Source organism: Rhipicephalus sanguineus, chromosome 6 (assembly GCF_013339695.2).
Source record: "Rhipicephalus sanguineus isolate Rsan-2018 chromosome 6, BIME_Rsan_1.4, whole genome shotgun sequence".
NCBI lineage: Eukaryota > Metazoa > Arthropoda > Arachnida > Ixodida > Ixodidae > Rhipicephalus > Rhipicephalus sanguineus.
This window is the reverse complement of record NC_051181.1, coordinates 159,957,565-159,984,066: the sequence shown is the minus strand read 5'-3', so window position 1 is coordinate 159,984,066 and position 26,502 is coordinate 159,957,565. Positions and strand designations below refer to the sequence as shown.

Genomic DNA, 26,502 nt, shown 5'->3' with positions numbered 1-26,502 from the left:
TGAATTGACACAATTTAACTGAAGTGTGGTACTGCCACGTGGAGCCGATCATCCCTGGCTAGTTGCGTGCGTTTGTGCGTTCTTCGTGCTTGCTTCACTCCGGACCGTGCACAGGTGCAGTGAGTATTCGTTCAACGCTGCGAAAACAAGCATTTTGCAAGCAACACGCACCCTATGTCTCCGCGCTGTCCTGTATGACAAGGTGTGGAGCGCTTAGGTTGTCGCCTAATAAAACATGCAGTGTGCACTCACTGTCAGTGCATCTATGATGAGGTTGTTGGCGATAAGTCATAATGGCACGTTCATCACCGGCCACCACCTCGCCTTCCTTCTTTTATCATGCTTATCCGGGAAGGCATCGCCACAATCGCGTGGAAGCCGTAATCATTGATTGACCACTCTCTACCGTTACTGAAAAGACGGAATACCCTTTGCAGCAGATTGTAGTGTCGACGAGTTGAGGGGCGCAGTGAACTTTATTGTGTGACGAAAAGTTATCACGGGTATCGAGTCTTGCATTTATGGCTCCTTGTGTTCCAAGTCATTGTTTGGTTCATCATAGGCGGTCGTAGCTGCGGAGAATGGCATCAGAAAAGGTTGCCGCGTGAAAGTTGACCACAAGGCTTGATGCTGCCAGGTCCCCCCCCAACCCCCTTTTTTTTTCCTCGCTGATATTCTGCCACTGTAGAACCGTCTGAAAAATGAGTGACCTCGCTCGCAGCGTCTGAAATCTGCTTGTGGTGCTTGCAGATCGGGGATATCTTAGTCGCGATTAAACCGGAGCGAGGCATGCGCGAGCACGCGCCTCCCTCATGCTTTAGAAGGCCTGTTTTAACTTTCTTTTCGCTTCGTATAGTCATACTTTTACCACGACCATGTCTGAAATGTTCGTTGAAAAAGTAGAAGGCTTTGGAAAATGTTCGCTTTATGTCGACGCATTTTCAATGGGTAACATAGGAAAATTGTAAGTGCACTGAAATATGGTCGTTATAACTGATAGATTGTTATATCTGGGATCGTTATAAGTGGGTTCGACTGTATTCTATTGTCACTAGTTTTAGAGCACTAGAGGATATATTTTTGTAAAACTGAAGCTTATAAGACATACCTACATGCCAGAGGTGTGTCTCAAAAATGGCTATATGCCATTTTTTGAGAAATTAGTGCTTTAAAAAAATGTTCAGTAGTTGCAAATATAGTGGTGACAATTTTTTGTTGCTACATGGGTGTACAGTCCTGTCATTTTGTGCTTGTACATGCATACTTCCATTTGAAATATGGGAGGGTGGAAGTGCTCAGCTCATTGGCAGTTGTATAGAAATTGCACTCGTGCAAGTGCCGTCGAGATGTGCCTCCTTGTCACTGGTGCTGACGCTGTTTGTTCCAGGAGCGAGATGTCGCTGAAGTGAGACGACCTGCTCCAAAGCAGGAGCCCTCAAGACCGGAAAGGCCTGAGCCTGAGTCTGAATCTGAATCCGAGTCTTCATCAGAGTACGAAGAAGTAGAAGTGGTGGCCAAGAGCCCTCCCATCTCATCTGACAAGCAGTCTTCAAAGAAGATTAAGAAGAAGCGGAGAAGGGAATCCGAGTCTAGCGATGTAAGTTTTAACTGTTTAGAAGTCAATTTTTTGCATCAAATGCAACCCTTTGGAGTGGGTCAATTATTATTATTATTATTATTATTATTATTATTATTATTATTATTATTATTATTATTATTATTATTATTACTATTATTATTATTATTATTATTGCATATTTAATATATTCAGAGGGACCTCTTGAAAAATTTTACCCTTATTTTTTAAAGTGACCGTACTGACAAAATATTTTCAATAGATGTAAGTATGTTACTTATTTGCTATTAATAAAAATTAAAATGAGAAAGAGTTATATTACTAGTAAATAATATGTTACTTGGGATAAATATACAGTGAATATTCAATTTTTCGAACTCCCTAGGGACTGGATATCGTCCGGAAAATGGGCAGTCCGAAAAAACGAATTCACGCTTATTTATTCTGCTCAAGCTGTCATATTGCCACAGCCACATTCGAAATAGCTTCAATGCCTCCAAGTGCGCTTATCAGTCATTTTCGTGCATGCCCAGGTTCTTGCGAATACATTCGGTACCTGCCACAAACTCCGCTTAACTACATGCCAACCGCCAATTGCAAATTTGCATCTAGCGATGAGCGCAGCCAATACCTGCAAAGCGGGAAATAAGTTACAGCTCTCTCGCATGGAGCGTTTGGAAACGATGGTGCGGAACACCGAGGCTGTGGCAGAAAAGTGGACGACTCGTCTGGCTTTCCATAATGCGTGCGCTCACGTGAACAATGCGTTGTGTGCAGCACATCACCAATTGAGCTGACGCCGGGGCGTTCGTTGTACTGTATGCACACGTTTGTCATGACAGTGTACATGATGCCTGATCCGTTCCACACCACACATGTGGCGATAGTGAACTGCTTACGTTCGTGAAGGTAACGCGTCTGTGTGGCACCTTTAGTGGTCTCACACAAGGAGGCAGCATGAACAACAGCGTTTTGCGTTTGGGCTGTCGCCTATTAAAAGTGTGCAGTATGCTTTCAACGGCGCTGGGCCACCTGCACTACCGAGCAGTTAGCTGAAGATGCTTATCACAGAGGGTTGTCAGCTATTAAGTCATACAGGCGCGTATTCCGTCTGCCGCCATCACGCCCCTGTGCATTTCCGGTGCTGTCTGTAAAGACATCGCGGCACTGCGCCGTGATAGTGGCCCCTTCGGGTTTTTGGTCTGCTTCATCCCATAACAGTTTAGCATTGCGGCAAAGCTGACTTTCGAACATTGCTGCAGCCGCAAACAGATCGACTCATGAAAGCGCTGGTTCAAAAAAAGAAAGACGCAGCAGAGGTGGTGCTTTAATGGCATTTTGGACCTGAAGTTTGGCCAGAAAGTCTGAAAAATCAGATGCCGAAGCGTTTTAGCGTCCAAAATTTCAGACGTTCTTATATATTGACGTCCATGGGGCTTGTGACACAGTGCCATGAAAGCGTCCGAATTTTCAAGCGTGTCCGAAAAATCTGCAGTTCACTATTTAGCAGGCTCAGAAAAATGTGCATACCAAGAAAAAAAAACGCACAGGCTTGGTAGCATTGCTCAGTACGGTGGCATCGCTTGTACATACGAGCACCCCTTGTGCAATGAATGAGCTGGTATTAAGTGGTTACCCTTTAAGAGATTAGAAACTAGATAGACGTAAATTTTTTCCGAGCAAAACCAACATAAGTCACCTGTGGGACACAACCGAACTCACTGCTGTGCACGCACAGATGTGCAAGTAATAGCCGATGTGCCAGTCTAAATAAACCTTGGAATGGAAACCGAAGGTTAGCAACGCAAGAAACAAAAGAGATACCCTGCATTCCTGCAGGGTGATGGTACTCGCTGAGGAAGGAGGAGTTCAAAATGTGGCACATTATTTTTAGCGTACAGACGGTGCCAGACGTGTATGGCAACGACCACTTGGAACTTGTTTGCAGCGCTGTTCATGCACGTCATTGACCCTCAAAAAATAGTGACGACTCTTTGTTTGACATCAACATTTAGCAGGTATTGAAAGGTGTCGATGCAAGCTTCATAATTTATACAACCGCATAGAAATGGAAGCTTTGGAGTAGTTGTCTACATGTCCTGTGTGATGTTCTGTGTCAAATTGTCATGATAATGTTACTGTCAAAGTATCTGGATGCATATTGAAATCAAATACAAGCGCCACCTGGGAACTTGCTGACTACACTCGCTTCATAACCTTCTTGCTGTCCTGTGCTCAAAACTGTGCCTTTACAGCCACAAAGTAGCTATGATACCTTCAAATCTGTACAAGGCTTATACCAGATTGCAGATACTCCTTTGTCGTGTCACCAGAACCCCTTTTTGAGAGGTATCGCTTAGCTCAAACGATTTTCGAGTGGGCGTCTGTAATATGCGTTATACTTGTATAGTACAGTCAGATTTTTTATTCGTCAATTGTTCTTTGTGCTGTGTTGTGCTGCTCGATAAATTCTCTTATAGCTGACTATTGTTACCTTTTAGTCGGAGGGATCCAAGAAGAGGAGGAAAAAACACAAGAAGCACAAGAAACATCGGAAGCATAGGAAGCACAGGAAATCGAGCCGGAAAAGTGACGAGGAGGACGACGATGATGATGATGATGATGGAGTGACTGAAGAGGTCAGTTGAGAAATTAAACCACCAGTATTGTTCTTTCATGCGCACTCGTCGTTTCTTCATTACCAAAGGTTTTTTCTTGCTGAGAAAGAAACAGAGGAGAGGGGAAAGGCAGGGAGGTTAACCAAAAGAAAAAAAAATGGTATGTTACCATACATTGGGGATGTTGAGATGCTAGAACAATAGCTGTGCCTAGTTGTAAACTTTGTTATGCTCTATTTTTATACACATTATCAGGCAGAGTCAAGAATATCTATGGCCTGGGTTTTAAACTTCTAAAAATTATTTATAAGACCCACGTTTCCCCTTACGAAATTTACATGCTGATGTTTGCAGTATATGTTTCTTGTAGGTATTTTCTGGTTCTCTGGATTATCTGTGTTGGTTACTTGTTTGGATGAAGTAGCCTGTACACAATATAGCAGCCTCGGCAAACGGTAGTGTGTACCATAAAAACTGGAAAATAGGTCGAATTGTTCTTCAAAAAACCACAATGAAGTCTATATACCAGCGATTGGCAAGACTCTAGGAGCCTGGCAACTATTTCAACTGAGCTCAACCACCTCCATTGCCATCACCATCATCGGCAGCACTTTGTCTACTACCAGCTGCGTCCCGTGGGGCGGCCTCATTTTGCGTTTTCATTGTTCTCTAGTGAATCTGTTTGGCCTACAGGCTGCTTTTTTATCCCCCTACTTTTCTGCGAAAAGGAGCTGAGGCTGATATGACAGCTCACCGTTTCATTCAAGAAGGCGCCAACCGAGTTCGCGATAGCACACGTACACCTGGTAGCACACTGAGTTTGGAGTACGTGAGGGAAGTGTTGGGATGCTAGCGCAGACGAAGAATAATGCAACCCAGAGGTGCGAATCGTAAACAATAACTCACATTTTTTCATTTGCTGGGCATTCTTGCTGCTCCGTCTTGCCGGATACTTTTTCTGTGCCGCTTTCTGGCAAGGGATGCTGGCGGCTCTGGTTACAGCAGTGCTTAAGGGTTGAATCGCGCAAACGAGACAGGGACTAAAAGAAGAGACGACAACACACAGAGCGCAAACTACCAACAAAAGTGTGCTCAGGAAATAAACTTTTGTTGGTAGTTTGCGCTCTGTGTTGTCGTCTCTTCTTTTAGTCCCTGTCTCGTTTGCGCGATTCAACCCTTAAGATCATGAACCAACAAGCCCAACTGACAGCCATTCTACAGCAGTGCGCACAGCTACAATCAGCGAGCAGATCAAGTGTACCACGGAAGCATTCACTACTGACGGACACAGAAGGATCGCATCACAACATGCAGCAATCGGAGCTTCATTTTGGGGCCAGAGCGCAGCGTATCCAGGAGGTGCGCTCATGATCTGTTGGTGGCCTCAGAGTGCATCCAAAATATTAAAGGGGTACTGACACCATTTTTCGAAGGCGAGTTTACTCTGCCGTATAAATCTCCTGTATACAGAGACGGATCTGAGCAAGTGTGAAGCGACTTCACGCAGCAGTCTGGCTAGTTGTGATGATGTCGGGCACCAAAACCTCCTAAATGGGCCGCTAGTGCACCACCAAAACATTCAAAATGGCCGCTGGCGTGTCCCCAACGGAGCCACGGTGCAGAGCGGCCATGGAAACGTCACAATATCTCGCGCAAGCACATGACTAGAAGCACGTACCATGTTGAGACATTGGGCTACAGTAGAAAACGAAACTAGGTTTTAAAAAAAAATTCTGCGTAAGTACCCCTTTAAAACTCTTTAGATAGCATGCGCCTTTGGACCTTCAAGAGCACATTTCAACAGCTCTTCGTCATGGTTGCAATGTTTTGTGAGATAACGCCGGAGCCCTTTTGGCCTTCTGGCATGTGGAGCCAGCATGTAAACACATATGTAAATAAATGGCATTGGCATTATCGCTGTGCACCTTTTGATACTTTGGTCGTTCCATGTACTCTCTTTCTTTTCTTCTTCTCCAACCAAATAACTAGCAGTGGTCCTTTTTGACAGTGCTATAAGCTGGTCATCCTGCAAACCTCATAAGCCTTCAACCGCTGTCATCTAAAGAACTGTGTCCCGAGTCACTAGTAAAAGGTTTTGGTCATCTGATGTCTTGATGCTCGATAAGCTTTGTATCATTAATGGTTGCTTGAATGGTGGCCTGTTGTACGTGCTTTTTAAAGAATCATAGCTGGGAATGCCATATTCTGACCTAGACAGGGAAGGTGCCGGCACTTGCGTGGAGATGTAGTGCCAAAAAAAGATAGAGAAAGGAAAGCACACCCTCCATCAAACAAACCTATTAGGACTGAATAGATTAGGCGTGACAGCACTTTGAAAATTGATGCACTTCACTGTCTACTTAGTTAACTGAAACAATGATTGGAACACCATAATCTTCAAGCCCTTGAAAGTAATTTCCAATGATGGTGAAAGTTTTAAAATTTACTACCTTTTTTTTTTCAGGTCTAGATACATAATGGATGCATCCATTCATCAGACGACACCCAGGTTGAGCCTTTCTTCCTGAAGCTATGGAAAAAAAGCACTTTTATTAATGTTGTATGGAGAGATGCATGTACAGCTAAATATGTGTTATTTAAAGCATTTTATTGAGCAAGTATATGCCAAAATGTGGCACCACACATTGCCTTTCCTGAAGGTCGCTGCTTAGACAGGCCTTAGTCCTACTTCAGGGCTTGTTTAATTTTCTAAAGTGTTCGAAGCAGCACGTTAGAATACTTCATTTGCATTGTTGGCCGTGCACAATCAGACACGAAAATGAAGCAAAGAAAGTAATAAATTTCATTGCATTCGCAGTGCTTACAACAGTGGACAAGCACACTGTCACTGAGACAGCCACACTTTTCTGGCTCAACATATATTACTCAAAATAAAATGTTGGTTAGACATGCTCTCTGGCAATGGGCATTGCTAGGTATGATAAGCTACCATTTGAACTTTTTATTGTCATCAGGGTACCCTCACATTCATAATCACATCTATTCCGACTGATGGCTACTTAAGAACATTTAGTTGCAACTTTATGCAATAGTGGCACTCTTCACTCTCCACAACTGCTAGGACTGAAAAATTTTTTTTTAATTTCCCTCCCTGCACTCTCTCCTCTGTTGCACATTTGGACAGGTTGTATACTTTTACACCACCAGTAACTCACTTGTATCAATGTCCTCTTCATAACTGTCTCTTTTCATTTTTCTTTCTTCTGAGTTTCCTCTTTTTGTGTTCAGTGCACATAAACCGAGTGTAGGTTATGAAAACAATAACATACTGACATTTCTGTGTTTTCCACTTGTCACGCTTGAAGTTGATTCAGCCGTGTTGCCAGCCAGCTTATGCCTTGTTTTTTGTGCTCAGCGCGAGGCAAAGGTTACCCAGCAAAGTGCGTTGCTGCACTCTTGGCACAAGTGATTGTTTCTGGCGTTTAAATCTCCCATAGGCTTTCCAACTCCAAAAGCATTCATTCACAGGCACAATCTTTGTTGAAAAACTCTAAATCCAGCCTCATGCAGCTGCCATTGTTAAGAGAGAGTGTCTTACGGGGAGCCACTCTTCCTTGCAGAGGTCAGAGGAAGAGAACAATGCCGAAGAGTTGGAACGAAAGTTGCGTGAAAAAGCCCTGCGGTCGCTGAATAAGGCCCGGGTGGGCAGCCACTCCTGTGACGATTCGCAAGGAAGCTCAACAGCAGTGTTTGTAGCCAACTGACACAGAGGCTGGAAGGGTGTTTTTTTTTTTTTCCCTCTCCCAAGAGAAGCTCGCTCAATGTCCACAGTGAATGTCATAATGTTGGATCCTGTATGCCTTTTTTTTTTCTTTTTTCTTCTTTTTTACCTGTTGATAAAGATCTGTTCTGCATGTAGCTTTTCTTTCAAGGCCCCTTATATGTGTGCATGGCATCTTTGTCTAGTTTATGTTCCCAATAATTAAATTACTGACTCTTCAAAGCCATACGATATGTATAGTGCATCAAAAAAAAATTTTCTACACCACTCGGGCATGCAGTCTGGTTATCCTTTGTGGTGCAAGTGTACAGTTTGACATTTTTCATTATGGACTATGGTTGCCTTCTGTCTTCCTCAGTTGTTCACCCTTTATCATTGCAGTCCAGTTTCTATTAGCAATAGCAACATTGCTTTTCAGTAGTGCGTTGCAAGTTTGTTGATTGTTTTCGTACATTTAAATGATACGAGCACACGACCTCGGGAACTTGTGGCTGTACTTCTGAATGTATTGTTTCCATTGCTGCACATACTGCTTTTTCAAGGAAGAGTGGGCTCTGGCTTCAAGCACTGCAAGGTTTGTTAGGAATTGATGTTTCATTTTCTATGAGAAGAATTTGCACGTGTGGTACATTTTGATTTCATTGTGGATTCTGAGCAGGCTGCTTCTATTAGGTGTATCCACTGTTTGTGTAAACTTTATAAGATGAAAATGAACTGCGAAAGTGAGACTTGTATAAAGCATAGGGTTGGATGGAGTGCTTGATGGATCTGTGCACATGTTGCACAGTTTGGGAGCGGACCATCCGGCCACACAGCCATCACATTGTACCTTTAGACCCTCACCTTCTTGTCTTTTTTTTTTTTTTCGCTCGTTTATTTGAGATATGGGGGCTGATGAATGCATTCATAAAATAAAATCAGTTTTTCTGTAAGTTTTTGGTGTGCTCTCTTATTTAAAGGGGCCCTCCAGCAGTCAGCATGTGGTCAGAAAGTACTGCCGATCGGTAGCCGAGGCTACTGAGAACATATGAGCCAAACCTTATAGTGCAGCACACGTCCTGGAACTTACAATTAATTCTCAGTCGTCTGGAAATCGCTCGCTCTTCTCTCTACGAATGATGCCATAAACCCAAATGACCACGCCATAAACCCGAAGTCCACGGCCATTGGCTGATTTGAGCATTGTGAGCTGCATAGTTATCGCGGCCACCGCAGGATGCCACCACGTGCCTGCACGATCGCTGGTGATCGCACTGCAAGTAAGCCGCACACTGAGGAATGGCCGTAGCTTCTTGCCCTGCCTGCTTAGCTTTAAGCGCGCTCGCTGCTATGAAAGGAGAGAAAGCGCTTAAAGCGTGCAACAAATCCCCGTTACTCCGCTCGTACTTGACGGATTCCAAAAACTTTTTGCAGCAGTCGATTTGTGAGGCGAGTGGTGTAGCCAGGGGGTGGCGCACCAAACCCGTGCCCCCCTCCTCCCCGAAACAAATTTCTGCCCACGCCACTGCGCGAGGCAATAAACTCTTATTGAAGCCATTCGAAGATTACTTGGAGAAGTGTTGCAGGGCCCCTTTAACAATATGCTCGGAGCAATTGGAAAAATAACGCAGAGCTTACACAACAAAGGCACGGCACATACCAGCGCCATTTCGGGTGTAGCTGATTTTCTAAAAGTACCTCCTAATGCCCCTGCAAGAAAAGTCACAGGAACATGCATTGTTATGCATGTTCCTGAAAGAGCAAGTTAAAAATGCAGGGATGCAACAGCTGAGCCAAAACCGTGAAATTTGTTAAAATTGTGCCACGCTGTGCGAAAATGCCCGACTAGCTTAAAATTTTCTCAGTTGCGCAAATTTGAGCGAGAAATGGAGGCTGCGTTGGTCATCTGCAGTGTAGGCATCGTCATCCACTACAGACGCGCAGACCCTAACCGCCAGCGAAAGAAAAGAAAAAAAGTCAGCTTCACCGGAAGGACGAAGCAATGAATGCGATAGCAACAAATTGTAATGCTATACGAAGTGAGGCTGGCAGCAAACTCTTTTGTATCCGATCTCGCGTAACTCTACGAAACGTTGGTGTAAGAGAATACGGCGTTTCCAGGGAAAGATGCTCTTTCTGCACTGTGTCTTCGCATTGAGGGTGCAGCACGTAGGAGCATATACGAGCCACCCGCTAATGGCTGCCGAGATAGCGCCAGTGATCGCGGCCGCGCCCTCAGAATCAAAGTTCAAAAGTTGCTACTCGAGCGACGGCCCCCCGCTGTCCCCTCGCGTCTTTTCATGCTCGTTCAAGACGGGCGGGGCGTTTCCTCTATGCTTCGATGGCAGGCTTCCAGAGCGGAGTGGTGTTATCGCATGAGCCCTCCGAGCGATGGAGATGGGCTGGCTTGTTTGATATCTGCTTCAGCCGCATTCGTCACACGCACTCGCGCGCTTTTACCCACGGTAGAACATACTATGCACAGGGATATGTTATCAATTTGGACTTTATACGGGAGATGACAGCAATAACTCGTCAAGAGAGTCCATATAGTTGCTACCGCAATGGAAAGGGACAGTAGTTTTCACATTTCCTGATGCTTGTATTATTGCGTGCAGAACGCTTTTAAGCCACTTTTGCATCATTACACTGGTGTCCTGCAGAAAAGCATGCAGATTTAGAAGGGGCTATTAGTACTAGCTGTCAGGGACACAGCACAATTTGTTCCTTACTCATTCGTGCACGCACCGTGTAATCACGAGTACTAGTATGATCGCTGACGTCTAAAAAATTATTGGCAATCATTTGGAGCTGCTGTGTATGGCTGGCGTTTCTGCGGCCTTGAGAAACTATAGACAAAAGCGTATGCCAGTTTTCTTTTTTCACTACCTCCACTTGCTTTACAAATCTCCCAAATTTCCAGGTTGCCTGGTTCGCAGGTCGACATTAGCATTTCCAGTGCCTGTCGATTATTTGACAGGTCCTGCAAATGCTAATGTGGACTTAGTCATTGTTCGCACTGTGGGGTGGCTCATCACACTGCTTTTATTGAAATAGCAGTGTTCACGTGCACTGTGCACAAATTAGCTGATGTTGCATGGTTTTTACGTATGTTTGTTTTCTTTTCTAAAAGTAAGTCTTCTTTGTTATACTGCTCCAAATTTGGGATTTCGGGCTAAAAAATTCAGGTCTTCTTTTCGCAACCTGCTCCAAATTTGGACTTTTGTGCTCCAAAAGGAACATTTTGCTGCTCCAAAAAATGGCTCCAAATCCTATTTCGGCTGTTGCACCCCTGAAAATGTTAACCTTAAGCAAATGTCGGGAACAACAGATACGCCTTATAAGGGCTGTTCATGGCCTCGATGCATCGCTGTGCGCTGAGGAGCTTATATACGCGTTTTCAAACACCTTGTCTTGAAGCAACGCTCTGAATAAAAAATAGATCTTGGAGCCCCATGACCTACATGCGGCAGAAGTGATTATGGGATCCATAAACACGACGTAGAAGTCGAACTTTAGACCCTACGATCATCCCGGAGGTCATGTCCCGACAGTGTTGTACTGTGAATCCATGACTCATGATGTGCTCACTGGGATAGGTTGTAATGGCTCCACAAGTGTAAAATTTCCTAAATATCTCCAATTTCTTTTTTTTTACTTTCCGCTAAAATTGGTGGAAATTTTCTGAATTAAGAGAGAAAATTTCCTGCATGGAATATCGCTGTGTGTGCTCCTTGTCATAGTTTCGAAATGTTCCTTGCAGGGGCGTCGCCAGAATTTTTTTTTTTTTTTAGGTGGGTTTTTCAACCACCTTTTACGTATGTTCGCGAGTGTTTTAAGTTGATCCGGTGCAGTTGAAGATGCTAAACGTGAAACGGGTTTATTAACGCTTCGGCAGGTGAGCCTGCCTTCGTTAGAATGTATATATATATAATATACATATGCATAGGCGTGCGCAGGGTTCCCCTTCAGAGGGGGAGAAGGTTCGCTGTGCCTCCCCTCCCTATTAAGCAATGTATGGGGCAGACTTTGCGCCCCCTGCCCCCCCCCCCACCACCACCACAGGGGCGTAGCCAAGGGGGGGTTCAAACCCCCCCCCCCCCCGAAAATTTTCAGTTTTGCTTGCGTATATTGGCACGCGCACATACAAACGTACGCACGAACATACATAAAGTATGGTTGAACCCCCCCCCCCCCCCCCGAAAAAAATTTCTGGCTACGCCCCTGCACCACCACCACCTTGCGCACGCCTATGTATATATGTGTGTGTGTAAGAGAGATGTCTTAATTATATGACCTGCATAATTTTTTAACTACTCTGTGCCATGGAATTAAGTTTCATCTTTCACTTGCGATTTTAAACCTGTAAATTCCCCTATTCACCTCCTCCTACAACAACATGTTTCATGGCCAATCTTGTAATCGGTATGCGCCACGGTTGCCAACAACTGTAGCCGAACACACCAGCGACGAGTGATGAGACTAATGGCTGCTGAAATATATTTGCCGGAAGACTTTCGTTCGCGTCCACTTCGTGAAATAAAAAGAAATGCGGCCAGCTACACTTCGCGAACACCGTCGAAACATCGAAGCTGATGCCCTCCTTCGTCAGGCTCACTCCCACCCACCTTTGGTGCGCCTCCTCTCTCTCTGTTTGAAAGGGTAGCGCTAGTGGACACGGACTAAAGGAAGACACACGGACGGAAGCGCTCTCTCTGTTACACCTCCACTGAGCCTTGACACTCCCCCTCTTGGCGCGCCTCTATTATGTTCACCCTTTCCACCGAGCGCCTCACCCTCGCCTATCCTGGCGCGTAGCAGCCCTTCCCCTTATCGACTCCCACTCTCGCCACACCGCTAGGCCACGTGACCAGCGCTACGCCATCATCGGACGCGGAAACCTCGACTAAGAACAGCTTAGCTGTTACGTGGCTAGCCACAGAAAGCTGTGGCGTATAGTATGCACAATCATTGAGTAAAGCTCATAGACCGTTGCTGTTTGCTGTTTTTATGCGGCATGTGAATAATTGCGGAGACTCAATATACCTAGAGCATAAAGTTTGACAACGTATACAACCTGCCGCCAGCAGATTGTATACATTGTCATCCGTGGTAGGACGAGTCACCGCCGGGACATGGTTGTACCGGGCTTCCCTTGCTTCGGATTGACCAAATAGAAAGAAGCCTTCAAGTTTAAGTCCCTTGCATTTTTTTTTTATGGCCGACTTCGAACATAACGACTGATAGTTCTCGCCACGAAACTTGCTTCCGGGTGGGATCTCCGCTCGGCGAAACATTTTCAAAGCCACGCAGTTGTACGTTCGTGCCCGTTCGTGTGTAGAAGCAGCCACAGCGGTATAAAGGCGGAGGAGAGCGCTGACTTCTGAGGCTTCTCGGCAAATCCAATCCTCCAGTTTCCCCCACTGCTTCTGGCTCCGGGATTAGCCTGCCGCGAGCCCGCGATGACGAATCGAGGCGGCGTGTGTCGGGAGGCAACGAACAGAGCAGCCGCGTCCTGGTAAGTACATCGGATGGGCGGTACAGTGTCGACAACGCGATCGGCTCTCGCCGGCTGGCTGCCGTCTCGCCGACGAACGCGGCGCCGCAACAAGGACCCCATCGTTCTTGTGTTTCGGACCCACACGTGCCACACCAGTATGGACTCCTTCCTCGCCATCAAGTCCGATCACACGAACAACACGCTTCGCAAACATCGCGCCACAGCCATCGAAACCTACCTCGCCTGTACGCTGGCCACTCACGACACCGCGATAATGGAGCGAAGCCTGGACCTGCTCCTCACGTGCCCCGCCTGCATGAGTGAGCTATGCACCCTGACGGCGGCCAAGAGCGAAGCTCTGTTCAGGCTCGTCTTGTTCAGCTTCTACACGCCGCCGTCTGCGCCGCTGCACGTTCCCTACACGACCACGTTCGAAGCAGTGCTGAAACGTGCCATCAAGACGTACTTGCCCTGCTTCTACGGCGGCATGTGCGGCCTGATAGACTTCCCGTGTGTAAACCTCGGTCTCTGTGGCTGCATCCTGCGACCCCTGTACACGGCCATCTACTACAGCAACCTGGAACTGCTCAAGCTTCTCCTGCGCTACGGCGCCGAGGTGCAGCCTCGGGACGTTTGCCGCTGTGGCGACCGGTACCTCATGCACCCGCTTATCAGGGTGTACGAGTCGATCAGCGCCACTCGCTGGCATCCTGCTTTGCTGGCCAAGGACAATGCCCACCCGGCAGACTTTGTACGATGCCACCAACTTGCGGTGCTTGTGGTGCCAGCCGACTTGGTGGTCCTCAGCGAGGCTTGTCTCAGTTTCGCTCGCCTTGTAACACCGGCCGATGAGCTCGACACTTTGCTTCGAGTTAAAGGCAGCCTGCAGCACCTGTGTAGACTGCGACTGCGAGCTTGGCTGTCCAGACTCCGGGCGATGCCGGTGGGAGTGGAGCGGCTACCTCTGCCGCGGGCGTTGCAGAGGTACATTTTGTACGAGGGCTTCGAAGAATGCTTGTGAATATATGTAAACGCTGCGTAAAGTTTCCTTTTTTAAAAGGTGATATTAAACAGTGTTTTGTAAGCGCTGGATTTTTTTCAACGCACGAGGTGTTTAATAATGTTGCAGAGGATCCCTAAGCATATGTTTATGAGATAACACGAAAGCGCATAGACGTACGCAGCTTTCCCCATCGGCGGGGGGGGGGGGGGGGTAGTGCGAAGTTCCACCTCAGCACACCCCCCCCCCCCCTTGGGTGGAGTCCAAAAGACAACATGCTTAACAATGGATGGACAAACAAAGATGAAGCGATGACGCGTGCTTCTCACAACGGCCTGCCTTTGGTCCTTGGTTTTCCGGAGTAAAGATGGGAAGTAAACAGTTCTTAGAAAGCAACATCAGGGGCCTTCGGCCGCCATTATTGTCGAAAACCTGCGTGCCCATAACCTTGCTCTTTAGACTGCAGGTGGTCGCTGCGGCAGTTGGCGCCGGCGTCAGTTCTGATGGAATAGATCGCGTGCTTTCCGGACATGGCTTTTGAGGAGGCCAGCTGGGTGCGCGCTTTCGTAAACATAGCCAAGAAACGCTATAGCGTAGTGGGTTATGTGGCGCCAATGAAACGCCTATGCTACGGGTACATCACCAAGGCTTTCCCGTATACGCATGTTGCGCGACTCCACCCTATACATTCCACCGTATGCTATGCAGTACCATTGTGAATTCAGGATATATAAGAAACGTGTGGTGAAACTGTGTAGGGGGCTGGGAAAAGCGTTATATGTTGTCGAAATGACAACACGTCGTTGGAATTTTTCAAACTTTATTGACAAGCTTATTTCGCAAGGTTTTTGCGAGCACAATAAAGAACGATGAAACGACGATGACGGTATACAGATATATATGTGTAATGATAATGATGGTTATTGGATGAAGATGTGCCTCGTAGCCTGCAAGCGAAGATGTGCTTCAGGAGACGCGACTTGCGTGAGCGTGCATTGCGCATTCCGTTATCCAGACCAGGAATCGAGCCACGGCCTGAAAAGAGGGAGCACGACACGCCTGAGTCACGTGTTGTGGCAGGTACATTAGTAGCGTTGATTTTTTTTTCTTGAAGATAGAATTTTAAAAATATTGCCTTTAGCAGACTGCATAATTCCAATAGTTGAGCTCAATCAGTTATTAATTTTTCAACTGGTCAGTTTACGACACATATTAAGATTTACGGATTTGAGCTGATGGGTTTGCAAATCGTATCCACTTTGAACAAATTCTAAAGATGGTATCGGTTTCGGCTTATGAGGTAAACATGCGTACTTGTACCTATACGAAAACTTGTTATGCGCTGAAACATGAAAGTAACAGGAATACCAAGGCATTTCGTTGCACACTTTAGGAATGATTACCTCGAAACTTGGCTGGTATATCTCAGTGTGCAATATTCGGGCTGTTCACAACTTTTACGTAACTCTGACACAAAGGCGTTCAGTATACATTCTGCTAGTGAAGTACACATCATGTATTCCGTCGGACGATGAAGTAAGCATGCATATATATATATATATATATATATATATATATATATATATATATATATATATATATATATATATATGTGTGTGTGTGTGTGTGTGTGTGTGTGTGTGTGTGTGTGTGTGTGTGTGTGTTTAATGAAAAGCCCTACATTTGAATCCTCCGACCAGGTAACGCCGTACACCCTTGCATTTTTTAGCAGTATCGCGCGAGCGCTAAGCGCGAGATATGGTATAGCGCCTAATATTCTCGAAAGGTAACGATCGATGTGCCGACGATGCGCAAGCGCACAAAGCACACTGAACTGCGAGCTCCGCCTGCTACGCTGTTTACTTCAACATATCTTTTAGTAATTAAGTAAACAGCGCCGCACATCGGAGAAATGGTCAAGAGTATATGCGCATGCGTGCTTTGCTGTGCTGTTGTGCTAGGCGCATTCGATACGGGTACTTTCTTCTGCGTTATCAGTCCCTTTGTTTTCTTTTTTTTTTTTATGAACGCCATACACATCCACCTGGAAAGCGTGAGCGTCGAGGAGGCCAAGAGACACGCCCACTGATGTCGCAGTTCAGTGTGCTTCGTGCGCTAGCGCATCGTCGGCAGATCTCGTTACCTTTCGAGAATATTAGGCGCTACCATATCCCGCGCTCGCAAGGGTGTACAACACGGACACATGTACTTGAGCTATTCACATACTTTTCGTAATTCCTGCAGAAGTATTAGATGTGCGCATGTATTATGGCGCGTATAGGGCAGTGCTTACCCAGGACGCCTGTATAATAAACAAAACGGTGCAGGCAGCCGCAGGGCCACTGACATCGGCAACGTAAGCAGAAAACAATGACGCTGCAAGACCCCTGAAAGGCAGAAAATAAATTATATAGATTTGGAGAGTGGTGTGAGAGTTGTCCTCTGCATTTAAGCTGTCTGTGTGAAACAAGGTCAAAGGCAAAGTATAGGTAAGCAATCGGGTAGCAGACAACTACACTGTTCATCTCCTTCACAAGAGGCTAGATAAGGCACACGTCTGAAGTACCTACTTGATTTGCATGATTGCGGAACTCGCAACAATAAAAAATACAGCAAATCAAGTAAAAAAACATGATTGTAGGGGAAAAAGCGGGGGGGGGGGGTACACAGAGGTTTTGCCAAATAGCCTGACCAAATAGATGCCGTATAGTACTCGAGCATTCTTGCATTTCCCCCTCACAGGTCACACCCGCTACATCTGACTGTGCAGCGCGACGCCAAAGCCGCTGACCAAACTTTAAAAAAAACGAAGAAGAAGAAAAGACAGCGCATAAACACTAGCACAAAAATAGGCGTTGACAAAAAGAATGGCACGTACAACACACAGGCGCAAACTTTGAATTAAATTTTACTTGAAACAGTGATACCTGAAAAAAAATGGATATATACCTTTCTTTGCAGTCTAGGGGGATTTCATACACATTTTTTGTGCATCGCATGTTTCTTAAAGCAAGAATCGGGTTTTATTTCGGTCATCGATGCGTAAATCTTGGCCACTTTACACGGCGCACGGAAGACAAGATTAATATTATGCCTTTGCGCAACTTTCTTAAGGTTGTGTGAAACTCTGTACTGACATGGAATCAACTATCCTCTCCATATCAGCTGTTTTTTTTTTTTCTTTGTTATACCTCCTTCCTTTCCTGATTGAGCTTTTGAATAAGCTTATCGCAAACTTAATGAATCCATAATACGAAGACACACTACAGAATGCACAGAACGATACGGGACAGCCGCTAGACTTCACCTGAAGTTTAATCGACATAAGGGACACATTTGATTGCGCACACGCGGGTGCCAAGTCGCTGACAAATGTCTATAAAAATTACCGCCTCCTATCATTGCCGCCCCTCACACGTGGTCTGTGTTTGTCCCGTCCATTAAAGTGAAGCAAACGCGGTTTATTGTCTACATTGTCAAAGTCTATATAGAAAGCTGTAGGCGCGTTGTGCTAACGCATGATCGAATAAGCAATACACATATGCATGCAGCTATACAAACTACTACGGAGCCAGAATTTCGACTTCTTTTTGTTCATAGTCCGAGTGTCACCGAGTAATTCTAATAAAACGTTTAAGAATGTACGTACCCAAGTTGGCTGGCCGCGTATGAAACAGCGACCGCTGCCGTGATAGTCCATAAATCACTGGATTGGTTGCGCCACCTGTCAGAACACAAGAAGATAAACATATACAAAAGAGTGGAAAAGTGATTATATATCCTCAATTGTGATGCGATTCGCGCGTTACTATATGCAGGGCGCCCCAGCTAAATCTCCAGAGATTAAAAATAGGCCGATGCGCTTTACGACGACGCGACCAAATGCCGTTGCCGACTATTGCATGGAATAAGTCACACTATTTTTGTGTTCTGCTTAATTACTTAATTAGGCAAGATTAACCAACTTCTGAAGCAACGAAGCTGGGCGAAAAATTCCAACTAGAAAGTTGTTGATCGGTTTGCAAAACGTCCGATTCGACAGTTTCTAACATGCTATCTTTTAAGTATTAGTGTTTTTCTGCTTATACTACAGATGCCCGCGAAATGTAAAATGATACCACGTGACATGCCCGCTTGTGCGCCGTCGTTGCAGTACTCCCTAACGTTCGCGTACAAACGATACGCAGAGGTTTCTGCTGCCGCAAGCAACATGTTCGTCATCTCACAGCCACCGCCATCGTCGCTATCCTGTCGCCTTCTAAGCGGCAGCACACGTAGCCAAATGCAACGTTGCTGGAGGAACGTTAGGGAGCTAACGTTTCGCTACAGCGCGCATACACTGTGTATTATTTCGAGGACTGAAGCACTGAAGCACGGCTTTGATTTGCGAAAATGTGGTACCAGGCACGTAGGCAGGGGGGGGGGGTATTCCTCCGAAATTCGTCTGGTCTACTATATTCCCGGGCAACTTTTTTAAATTTTTGCCATGGAAAGACCTTCTTTCGAACAATTAGGTCATGCCCCCCCCCCCCCCCCCCCCCCCCCCGAAAAGAAATCCTGGCTACGTGCCTGTGTGGTACCATACCTATACTATTAACACAAATGACATTGTGACAAAGCTAGAATGAGCAATTTAAACCGCGTCTGCGACTGCGCGGCATGTGATAGATGTAATGCTAAACAAGCAAGTTGTACCATTTACTGACACTGCTCACACAGATAAATTAGCGGCTTAACCATAGTGATTGTAATGTGTGTGTGAACAACTCTATTCAAACCAGCGGGTTGTGGCCTGGGCCTATAGGCCGCGCCAGGGGTCGTGGAGAGACCCTGTCTCCCAGCTGCCTCCCGTGCTCACTGGATATTTGATCTTGACGATCTGAGCTGATCAGCGCGGCTTTCCACTGCGCCCCAAGCTAATTTGAATAAAACTTACGTGTGATGTCTGATGTACTACACGGTGAACTTCTTCTTGGCCTAGTTGGTATTGCTTACTGTACGACATTACAGACGCCCTTTTCGTCGTGTTCGTGTCTTTCTTGTGAGTGTTGTCTTTACTAGCGGCAAAATGTGCACGTCATACAGAAACCCTGCTTATTTTGCCCTAAATCGCTTTAAAATATGAATAAAATATGAAAGTAAATATTTTCGCCTAGGTCGCGCTAGTGCTGTTATTTTGCGGGAACATCAGTGATTCAGGAGTGCATGTGCACTTTATGCAAGGTGTATTTTACTGATTTTTTTAATTATGAATCTTTAATGTTGGTCATGGATTCAGTTTCACATTCACTGAAAAAAAGTGTTCCGTTTTGTTCTACTAAAGAAGAAATAAAGGGGGGGGGGGGGGGGGCAGGATCTTGGTCTTATAGTCTTGGACAGTCAGCGTCAGAAGTTTATGGACCACGAGCCTGAAGAAAAAGCTTAATATTCCGGCTGCTGCTTCGGCAGGCAGTCTTGAATTTAGATTTCCGGCATGTTGGAAAATGCGCTAAGAACACGTATAGTCTGCTGTTCGACCGAATAGTCTCAAATTGCTGGGAAATTTTAAAGTTCTGGCGCCGACTTTCATGTATTTGGTGCTGTTTTCAAGAACATGAAACTTACTGAAGTCGACAATAGCGGTTGGAGATAATAGACACTAAACAACTTACGTCGCGCTATGAACAACTCTGGCCATTACGGGCAGAAATTGACCAGCAGCAGCGAAACCAGCAAGGCCTACGCCAAGGCGTGTAAGCCAAAGCTTTCTGCAAGGAAGAGAAGAAAAAAAAAAAAGATCACGTATGGCGACAAGCCATATAGGCAAAGTGAAGTGTTGCAACAAGCCGGCACTCAGATATGTGCTGGCATATCGAGTGAACGATGTTCTAAAATCCAAAATAGACAAAACCGAGCGCTAAGGCCGCACTGGGACTGAGCCTTATGTCTGAGAACAGGGCATGCAGCCTCATTCCTCTGAAAGTGATAATAGCAAAATTGAAAGGACATGCTGGATGTGCTCCATATGAAACGGAACATGTAGAGGCGGTGATTCCTGCGAACGCGTAAACCAGAGTGTCCCTTTCTATCCATAGTTCTCGTGCTGTTATTATAATAATTAATAATTGCTGGGGTTTAACGTCCCAAAACCACGATATGATTATGAGGGACGCCGTAATGGAGGGCTCCGGAAATTTCGACCACCTGGGGCTCTTTAACGTGCACCTAAATCTAACCACACATGCAGGCCTCAAACATTTTCGCCTCCATCGAAAATGCGGCCGCTGCGACCGGGATTCGATCCCGCGACCTTCGGGTCAGCAGTCGAGCACCATAACCACTGGACCACCGTGGCGGGGTCGTGCTGTTATTGATTTCCTCCATGATTATTAGTGATCGTCATGACGACGATGATTTCAACCATAAAAAGAGTGGTACCTAGTACCCAGGGAGAGTGACCACTAATCAGGCGGCAAACATCTAAATTATAGAAATGGGTAGTTACGATATATATTAATAGCAATTCAATTGGATTGCAGGTATTTTTAAACAGCCTTTTTGACAAAGTAATAAAGAAAGAAGGAAGAAGATAATAAATTAAATCCCTAAACTTTTATGTTATATTTCTTTCGATCAATCCAAGATTTCTCATTAGCGATACCGTTCAATTTGACTAATTACCTTAACTAACCCGATCTCGCGCAGGCCACCGTAGTGAGTGCGAGTCATTCATGAAAAACGGCAACAACAAAAGAGGCTATATGATCCCCCACGGTGGGTTTGAGTCACAGCCTTTAGCTGAACAAGAGGTAACCATGGCATCGCAAACAACACACAAAGAACCTGCAACTAATCTTTATTTGAACAAAGTGAAAGAGATATAAACACATACCAGGATGAATCACGCATGCATGATTCGGTCTGGTGTGCGTCTTGTGAATTATGTAAAGAAAAGCGTGGACTGTCACGCTTGACATTTAATAAGTCTTCGCAGACAACAATTGCGCCTCGTGGTCGATACTTCGGTAAATATTCTGTTATGGGCGCTCTGATTAACTCTACAGCATCATTTGTTACATAGAGACCAGCACAACTAAGTGTTTCCGCTCCATACTCCTCCACGGTAACCTCACACATGCTTTTCGTACTGCCTCAGCTGTGTGAAAGAGCCCCTTGTAAGCATACACCAACGCGAAACACGGAGAAACAGACAAATAAGTTAGGTTTACATACGCCTGAACGACTGTAATCCAATCAGGTTATCACTATTATTCCAATCACCTCAAGGGTCAGCACGCTTCAAAAATATATCATCACAGCCACTGAGAGGACACCTCATACTGCGCACACTTGGTGCCAGGGTCAGCCTACCAGGTTATTCCCTTTGATAACACTTACGGGATCGGCCCAGCTTACTCTGCGAGACAGGGACGCAGCCCGAATTTTTTTCGGTGGTCGGGGGTTTCAAGCACCCTTTATTTATGTTCGTGCGTGTGTCTGTGTGTGCGTGTATATACAGAATGTGAGAAGGGCCCTGGGGGCCCACCTGCACCACTACGCGTGTATATACAGTCGGACTCGCAAAAAATCGAGAATGAGTTCGATATATCGCATAATTCGGTATGAAAATTTTAAAGAATTTACCGTATTATCGACGCGAATTTCAGTGTGCCAGTTGACTTCTAAACACGCTACTTCACGATAGTGCAAGGAAGAAGGTTTCACGGCAACGCGCGGGGATGGTTTTTTTTGTTTTTGTTTTGTTTCTGCTTGTTATTATTTTTCATGATTTGTAGTGTGGGTTACATGCAGGGATGCGTTATACGCAAAAAAAAAAAATGCGGTATCAATGTGGACAGCGCGTTAACATTATCATACGCAACTGTGCGTACTCGTCGGGCGCCGGAAGCCTATAGTCCGAATGGGCTCTAATCTCGGCCTTGTTCTTCAATGTCATGCTCAGCGTGCTCCTTGAGATGCTGTACACAGTGGCGACGTCAGACTTCTCCACGTTCGATGGTGTTGATTATCGCAAACTTTGCGGAGAACGGCAGTTTCTTCTGTCTTTAAGAAAGGCAGCGGAGATCGAATCGCGGAGAAGCGATCGGCGATTTCGCACGACGGGCCGAAGGGCCCGTTTCAAATGCAGAACAGGGATACTGTCACAATAGAAAGCACGTGCTAGCAAGCGGTAGTTTCTACTTGTTCCGCGGGGTGCCCTCTTAATCACACCGCTCGCTTTCCAAGCTCGCGCGGGAAAGCCAACTTCTTGGGGCGTTTCGCGCTACCTGATGTTGGATGTATGAAGTGTTCCGGCTTGTTTTGTTCGATGTAGGCGTAAACTTTCCTTTGCATTGACGTTAAAACATGTTTGAAAATATTTCGATATAAAGGATAATTCGATTTAACCGAGTTCGGTATAGTCGGGCTCGACTGTATACACATGCAAAATTTAAATATTTCGAGAGGGGTTTGAACCTCCTCCCCTTCTTCCCATGGCTGCGCCAGTGCTGCGAGATACACGAAATGCTATAAGAGACGTAAAAAAAAATCCTCTTTATATAAACAGAAGCGTAGAGGTAAGTAAGGTGTCCACAGGTCTCGGACAACGTCACTTCATAATTCCGTCCTGCGTCAAGCGCATTCTATGCACTTATAGCACGCTTCATGGACGGAGGTGTACTCGGCTGCTTTGATATGTACTCACGTAGGAATCGGGATGAACTGTACAGGGCCGACGAAGAGGAACGCCGCGCAGGAAACCAGTTGGGCAACGAAAATGACAAGGGCGTCAGCTTCCTGCAAACGGAGGGGCTCTCTTTTTATCGACGCTGCTTTTGTGACTCGATCATATTAGAAGCAGCAAAACAAACACGATTAACGGTGCCCTCCACATTGACGCCGAGTGCGGGTTGTCGCTGCCTCTTCAGTGACATTGGTGCCGCTGCTGTAATTTTATGCCTGTTTCCTGTGTTTTGACGCTTCCAAGCAATGTGTGCTTGCTGTGTGTGTGTCGCGGGCTGTGTGTACAAAGTACACATAGCACCGCGACACACACACGGCATGCTGTTCACACTGCAGGAACTCTCCATAAAGATACCAGCGCAGCACTGTTAGGTCTGCAGTGCGCAATGTGCAGCGTGTTCTACTGCACAAAACGTTTTCCGCTGATACAATACAGGGGGCGACCATATGCTTACACCTAACACCCAACGCTCATATATTTGCGTTGCTTAGGCCTGCATTTACTTACAAACGTGCAAGGAAAATTGGTTGCGCACAAACGAGACAAGGACGCAGAGACAAGGACGAGGTGTTGCTTTATATGCGTCGCGCTTCTCAAGAACGTTGCGAGCAGGTACGATGTGCCGATTGTATTTCCCGCCCCGCGCAAGCTGGCAGGGCTCTGCCCGAAAATATCCTCTGATAAGAAGAAACCTGGAGGGTGCGTAAAAAAGCATGAGCTGCCTTATGTAACCTGCGCGGTTGGCGTTGTGTACGAAGTTCCACTTTCATGTGGAAAGGCTTATGTGGGGCAAACCGGACGGTGCGTCAACGTTCGGGCAAGGGAACATGAACTATCGATTATCAATATAGAGAATGCGCATTTGCCTGTGCGCGTCCGGCATTGCACGTGCGCTCCGAATTTCCGAGGAATCGAGATTTCGGGCAGAAGCTATGATAACCCTGCCCGTGAATTGATGGGAGTTTCTTTTTTTATCTCGTGAAGAGGGGATGTCTGTAGGTCAAACGTCAATTTATTTTATGGATTGTGAAATGAGGTTCCTGCATGCGCGGCATATGTTGCAATCTGCAGAACGTGACAATGCGATTACCGAATTGTTACCACGTGAGCGGATGTGGACATATTGACAGCGACGAAAAATAATGTTAATTGAAAGTTTGCGCTCGTCCGTGTCTTCTGCGCCCTTGTCTAGTTTGTGCGCAACCAATTTTCCTTGTTAGTGTGAACCAACTCGCCCAGCACAAAGTTTTATCGAACCATATACTTACAAATTTCGCCGTGACGACGCCGAAGATAATGGCTCCGATGGCGTAAGCTCCGAAAACGACGGCGAATGAGTAGTCAGCGTGAGGGTCACTTACGTTCACCTGCGGACAACGAACGCGTCGCTGAAATGCACCAACTCATACATTCTCGAAATAAAAATGTTTGGGTACCATGTGCACCACGAAGCGAGCCACGCTGAAGAAAGCATAGAAGTTACTCTAACAAAAAACGAAACGAGGCTTTTGAGTAATAAGGCGGCAATAGAGGCTAGTTGGTAGATCTTCATGCTTGTGATGTGAAATAAAGTATTTGTGAGTTTGCGCATCACCCTGTGTTGTTTCTCGTTTTTTTTTTTTTTTTTTTTTTCTGGTCCGTGTCTACCTGCAGCGCATCACAAGCATGTTTGAGACTTTTTAGTTTATTCTGCCATCTTCCTTTGAGCACTGACAATCACGTTAAATGCCCGCGTGGCGCTGCAGGTATACTTGTATAAATAAAATAAAATAAATAAATCGCATGTGTCACACCAGTGGCGTAGCCAGAAAAATAACTAGAGGGGGGGGGGGGGGGTATGTATGTGTGTGAGCATATACATCTACACACAAAATGCAAATGTTTCTGAGGGAGCTGAAGCGCCTCTCCCCCCCCACCCCTCACCCAGCTTCTGATTTAAAGGGGCCGTGCAACACTTTTCCAAGCAATCATCAAACGAAGGGTTTCATTAAAAGAGCTTATTGCCCCACGAATCCGCAGTAACTATGCAGCGCACGATGCTCAAAAGCAGCCAATGGCCGTAGACTTTGGGTTTATGTCATCATTTGCCGAGAGAAGAGGGAACGATTTCTAGCTGACTTTGAGAATTAATTGTGAATTCCAGGCCGCGTGCTGCGACATTTGGCTCGCGTGTTTTCGGGAGCCTCGACTACCGATAAGCAGCGTTTTCTGACCATGCTGAAATAGTGTTGCCCTTTAAATTTCACACGAGAAAGCGAATCAGCAAAACCCGCGCTTATCTTGGCCTCATTCGCCGCTCTTTCTGGCACCAGAGCAAGAAACAACGCTACTTTATGTGGAAGCCGTCACGCGGTTAACATTACTGGGAAGCAGGGGTTTACAAGTACTGCATCTGCACTCACGGAAGTGAGGTGAGCGATGAGCGTGGTGTCGAAGTGAGCCATGGTGATGCCTCCCAGGGCCAGCGTGACAAGGTCGACCAGAACTCGGGCATCGGCAAGGAAGGCTACGGCGCTGCAAGTGCTCAGCTTGAGCGTTTTCTCCAGAGGAACGCCTGCAAAGCACGCACGGGGTTGGTCAAAATATCTCATATGAGGCATTGCCATCACCTTTTTTTTTTTTGTACGCGACTATAAAAACGGTGCCATGCAGGAGCCGTCAGTGGGTGACCGCGTACTATAACCTCTTGTACAGTATCTGCAGATACCTACATATTTTATTTTAATGTAGCAGGTAATTAGCTTATGTTAATATATAGTGTTCCAACAAAGCATAATTCTTCGTAAATATCGCGCTAGGACGTTAATTAATGAAAATATATAGTCACACTTCTCACCCTGTGTGTGTGTGTGTGTGTGTGTGTGTGTGTGTGTGTGTGTGTGTGTGTGTGTGTGTGTGTGTGTGTGTGTGTGTGTGTGTGTGTGTGTGTGTGTGTGTGTGTGTGTGTGTGTGTGTGTGTGTGTGTGTGTGTGTGTGTGTGTGTGTGTGTGTGTTATTTGTGTGTTGTTATTTCTACATTTCAAATAAACATGTCATTACAAATCACAGCGCACCGTCAGCTCCCTGAGCGCTGCCATATTGCCGTGGAATAAAGGCGCGCCATCACGCACACGAGATGTTCTGGTTCTCTTCTCTTGTGTCCGTGTTTGCACGCATTATTGTCTATTCCACTGTGAATCTCTACCCACTAAGTCAACATTCTGTTGTTCGAAGCAGCATTGCCTTTGGACCTTTGTAAATATGAATGTGCCTCTTAAAAAAGTGCTACAGCCGCGCCTCTCTTTGTCGTTCCGCTCATAAGTTAAGAAAGGAGGTGCTCTCTCTCTCTCTCTCGCTCTTCTGTGAAAGCGGTCCTCATCCTG

At 45.9% G+C, this 26,502-nt stretch overlaps 2 protein-coding genes across 3 annotated transcripts in view; one reads left to right on the top strand and one right to left on the bottom strand.

The window, feature by feature from the left end:
- The window catches only part of LOC119396924 (serine/arginine repetitive matrix protein 1), a gene marked incomplete at its 5' end in the record, with an annotated part of 62,901 nt that extends 54,030 nt beyond the window's left edge, over positions 1-8,871 (top strand). The window contains 3 exon segments of the mRNA XM_037664308.2: positions 1,388-1,597; positions 4,078-4,215; positions 7,776-8,871. Coding sequence (XP_037520236.1) covers positions 1,388-1,597; positions 4,078-4,215; positions 7,776-7,919 — 492 coding nt within the window.
- Positions 8,872-15,218: 6,347 nt separating this feature from the next.
- LOC119396923 (MFS-type transporter SLC18B1) overlaps positions 15,219-26,502 on the bottom strand; it is a 65,513-nt gene continuing 54,229 nt past the window's right edge. For both annotated transcript variants that reach the window (XM_037664306.2, XM_049417279.1), the window contains exons 8-14: positions 25,543-25,694; positions 24,409-24,507; positions 23,102-23,193; positions 20,067-20,162; positions 18,065-18,139; positions 16,709-16,802; positions 15,219-15,450 (exon numbers count right to left, since the gene is read on the bottom strand). In XM_037664306.2, coding sequence (XP_037520234.1) covers positions 15,382-15,450; positions 16,709-16,802; positions 18,065-18,139; positions 20,067-20,162; positions 23,102-23,193; positions 24,409-24,507; positions 25,543-25,694 — 677 coding nt within the window. In that variant the 3' untranslated portion in view covers positions 15,219-15,381. The remainder of the gene's footprint in view (positions 15,451-16,708; positions 16,803-18,064; positions 18,140-20,066; positions 20,163-23,101; positions 23,194-24,408; positions 24,508-25,542; positions 25,695-26,502) is intronic.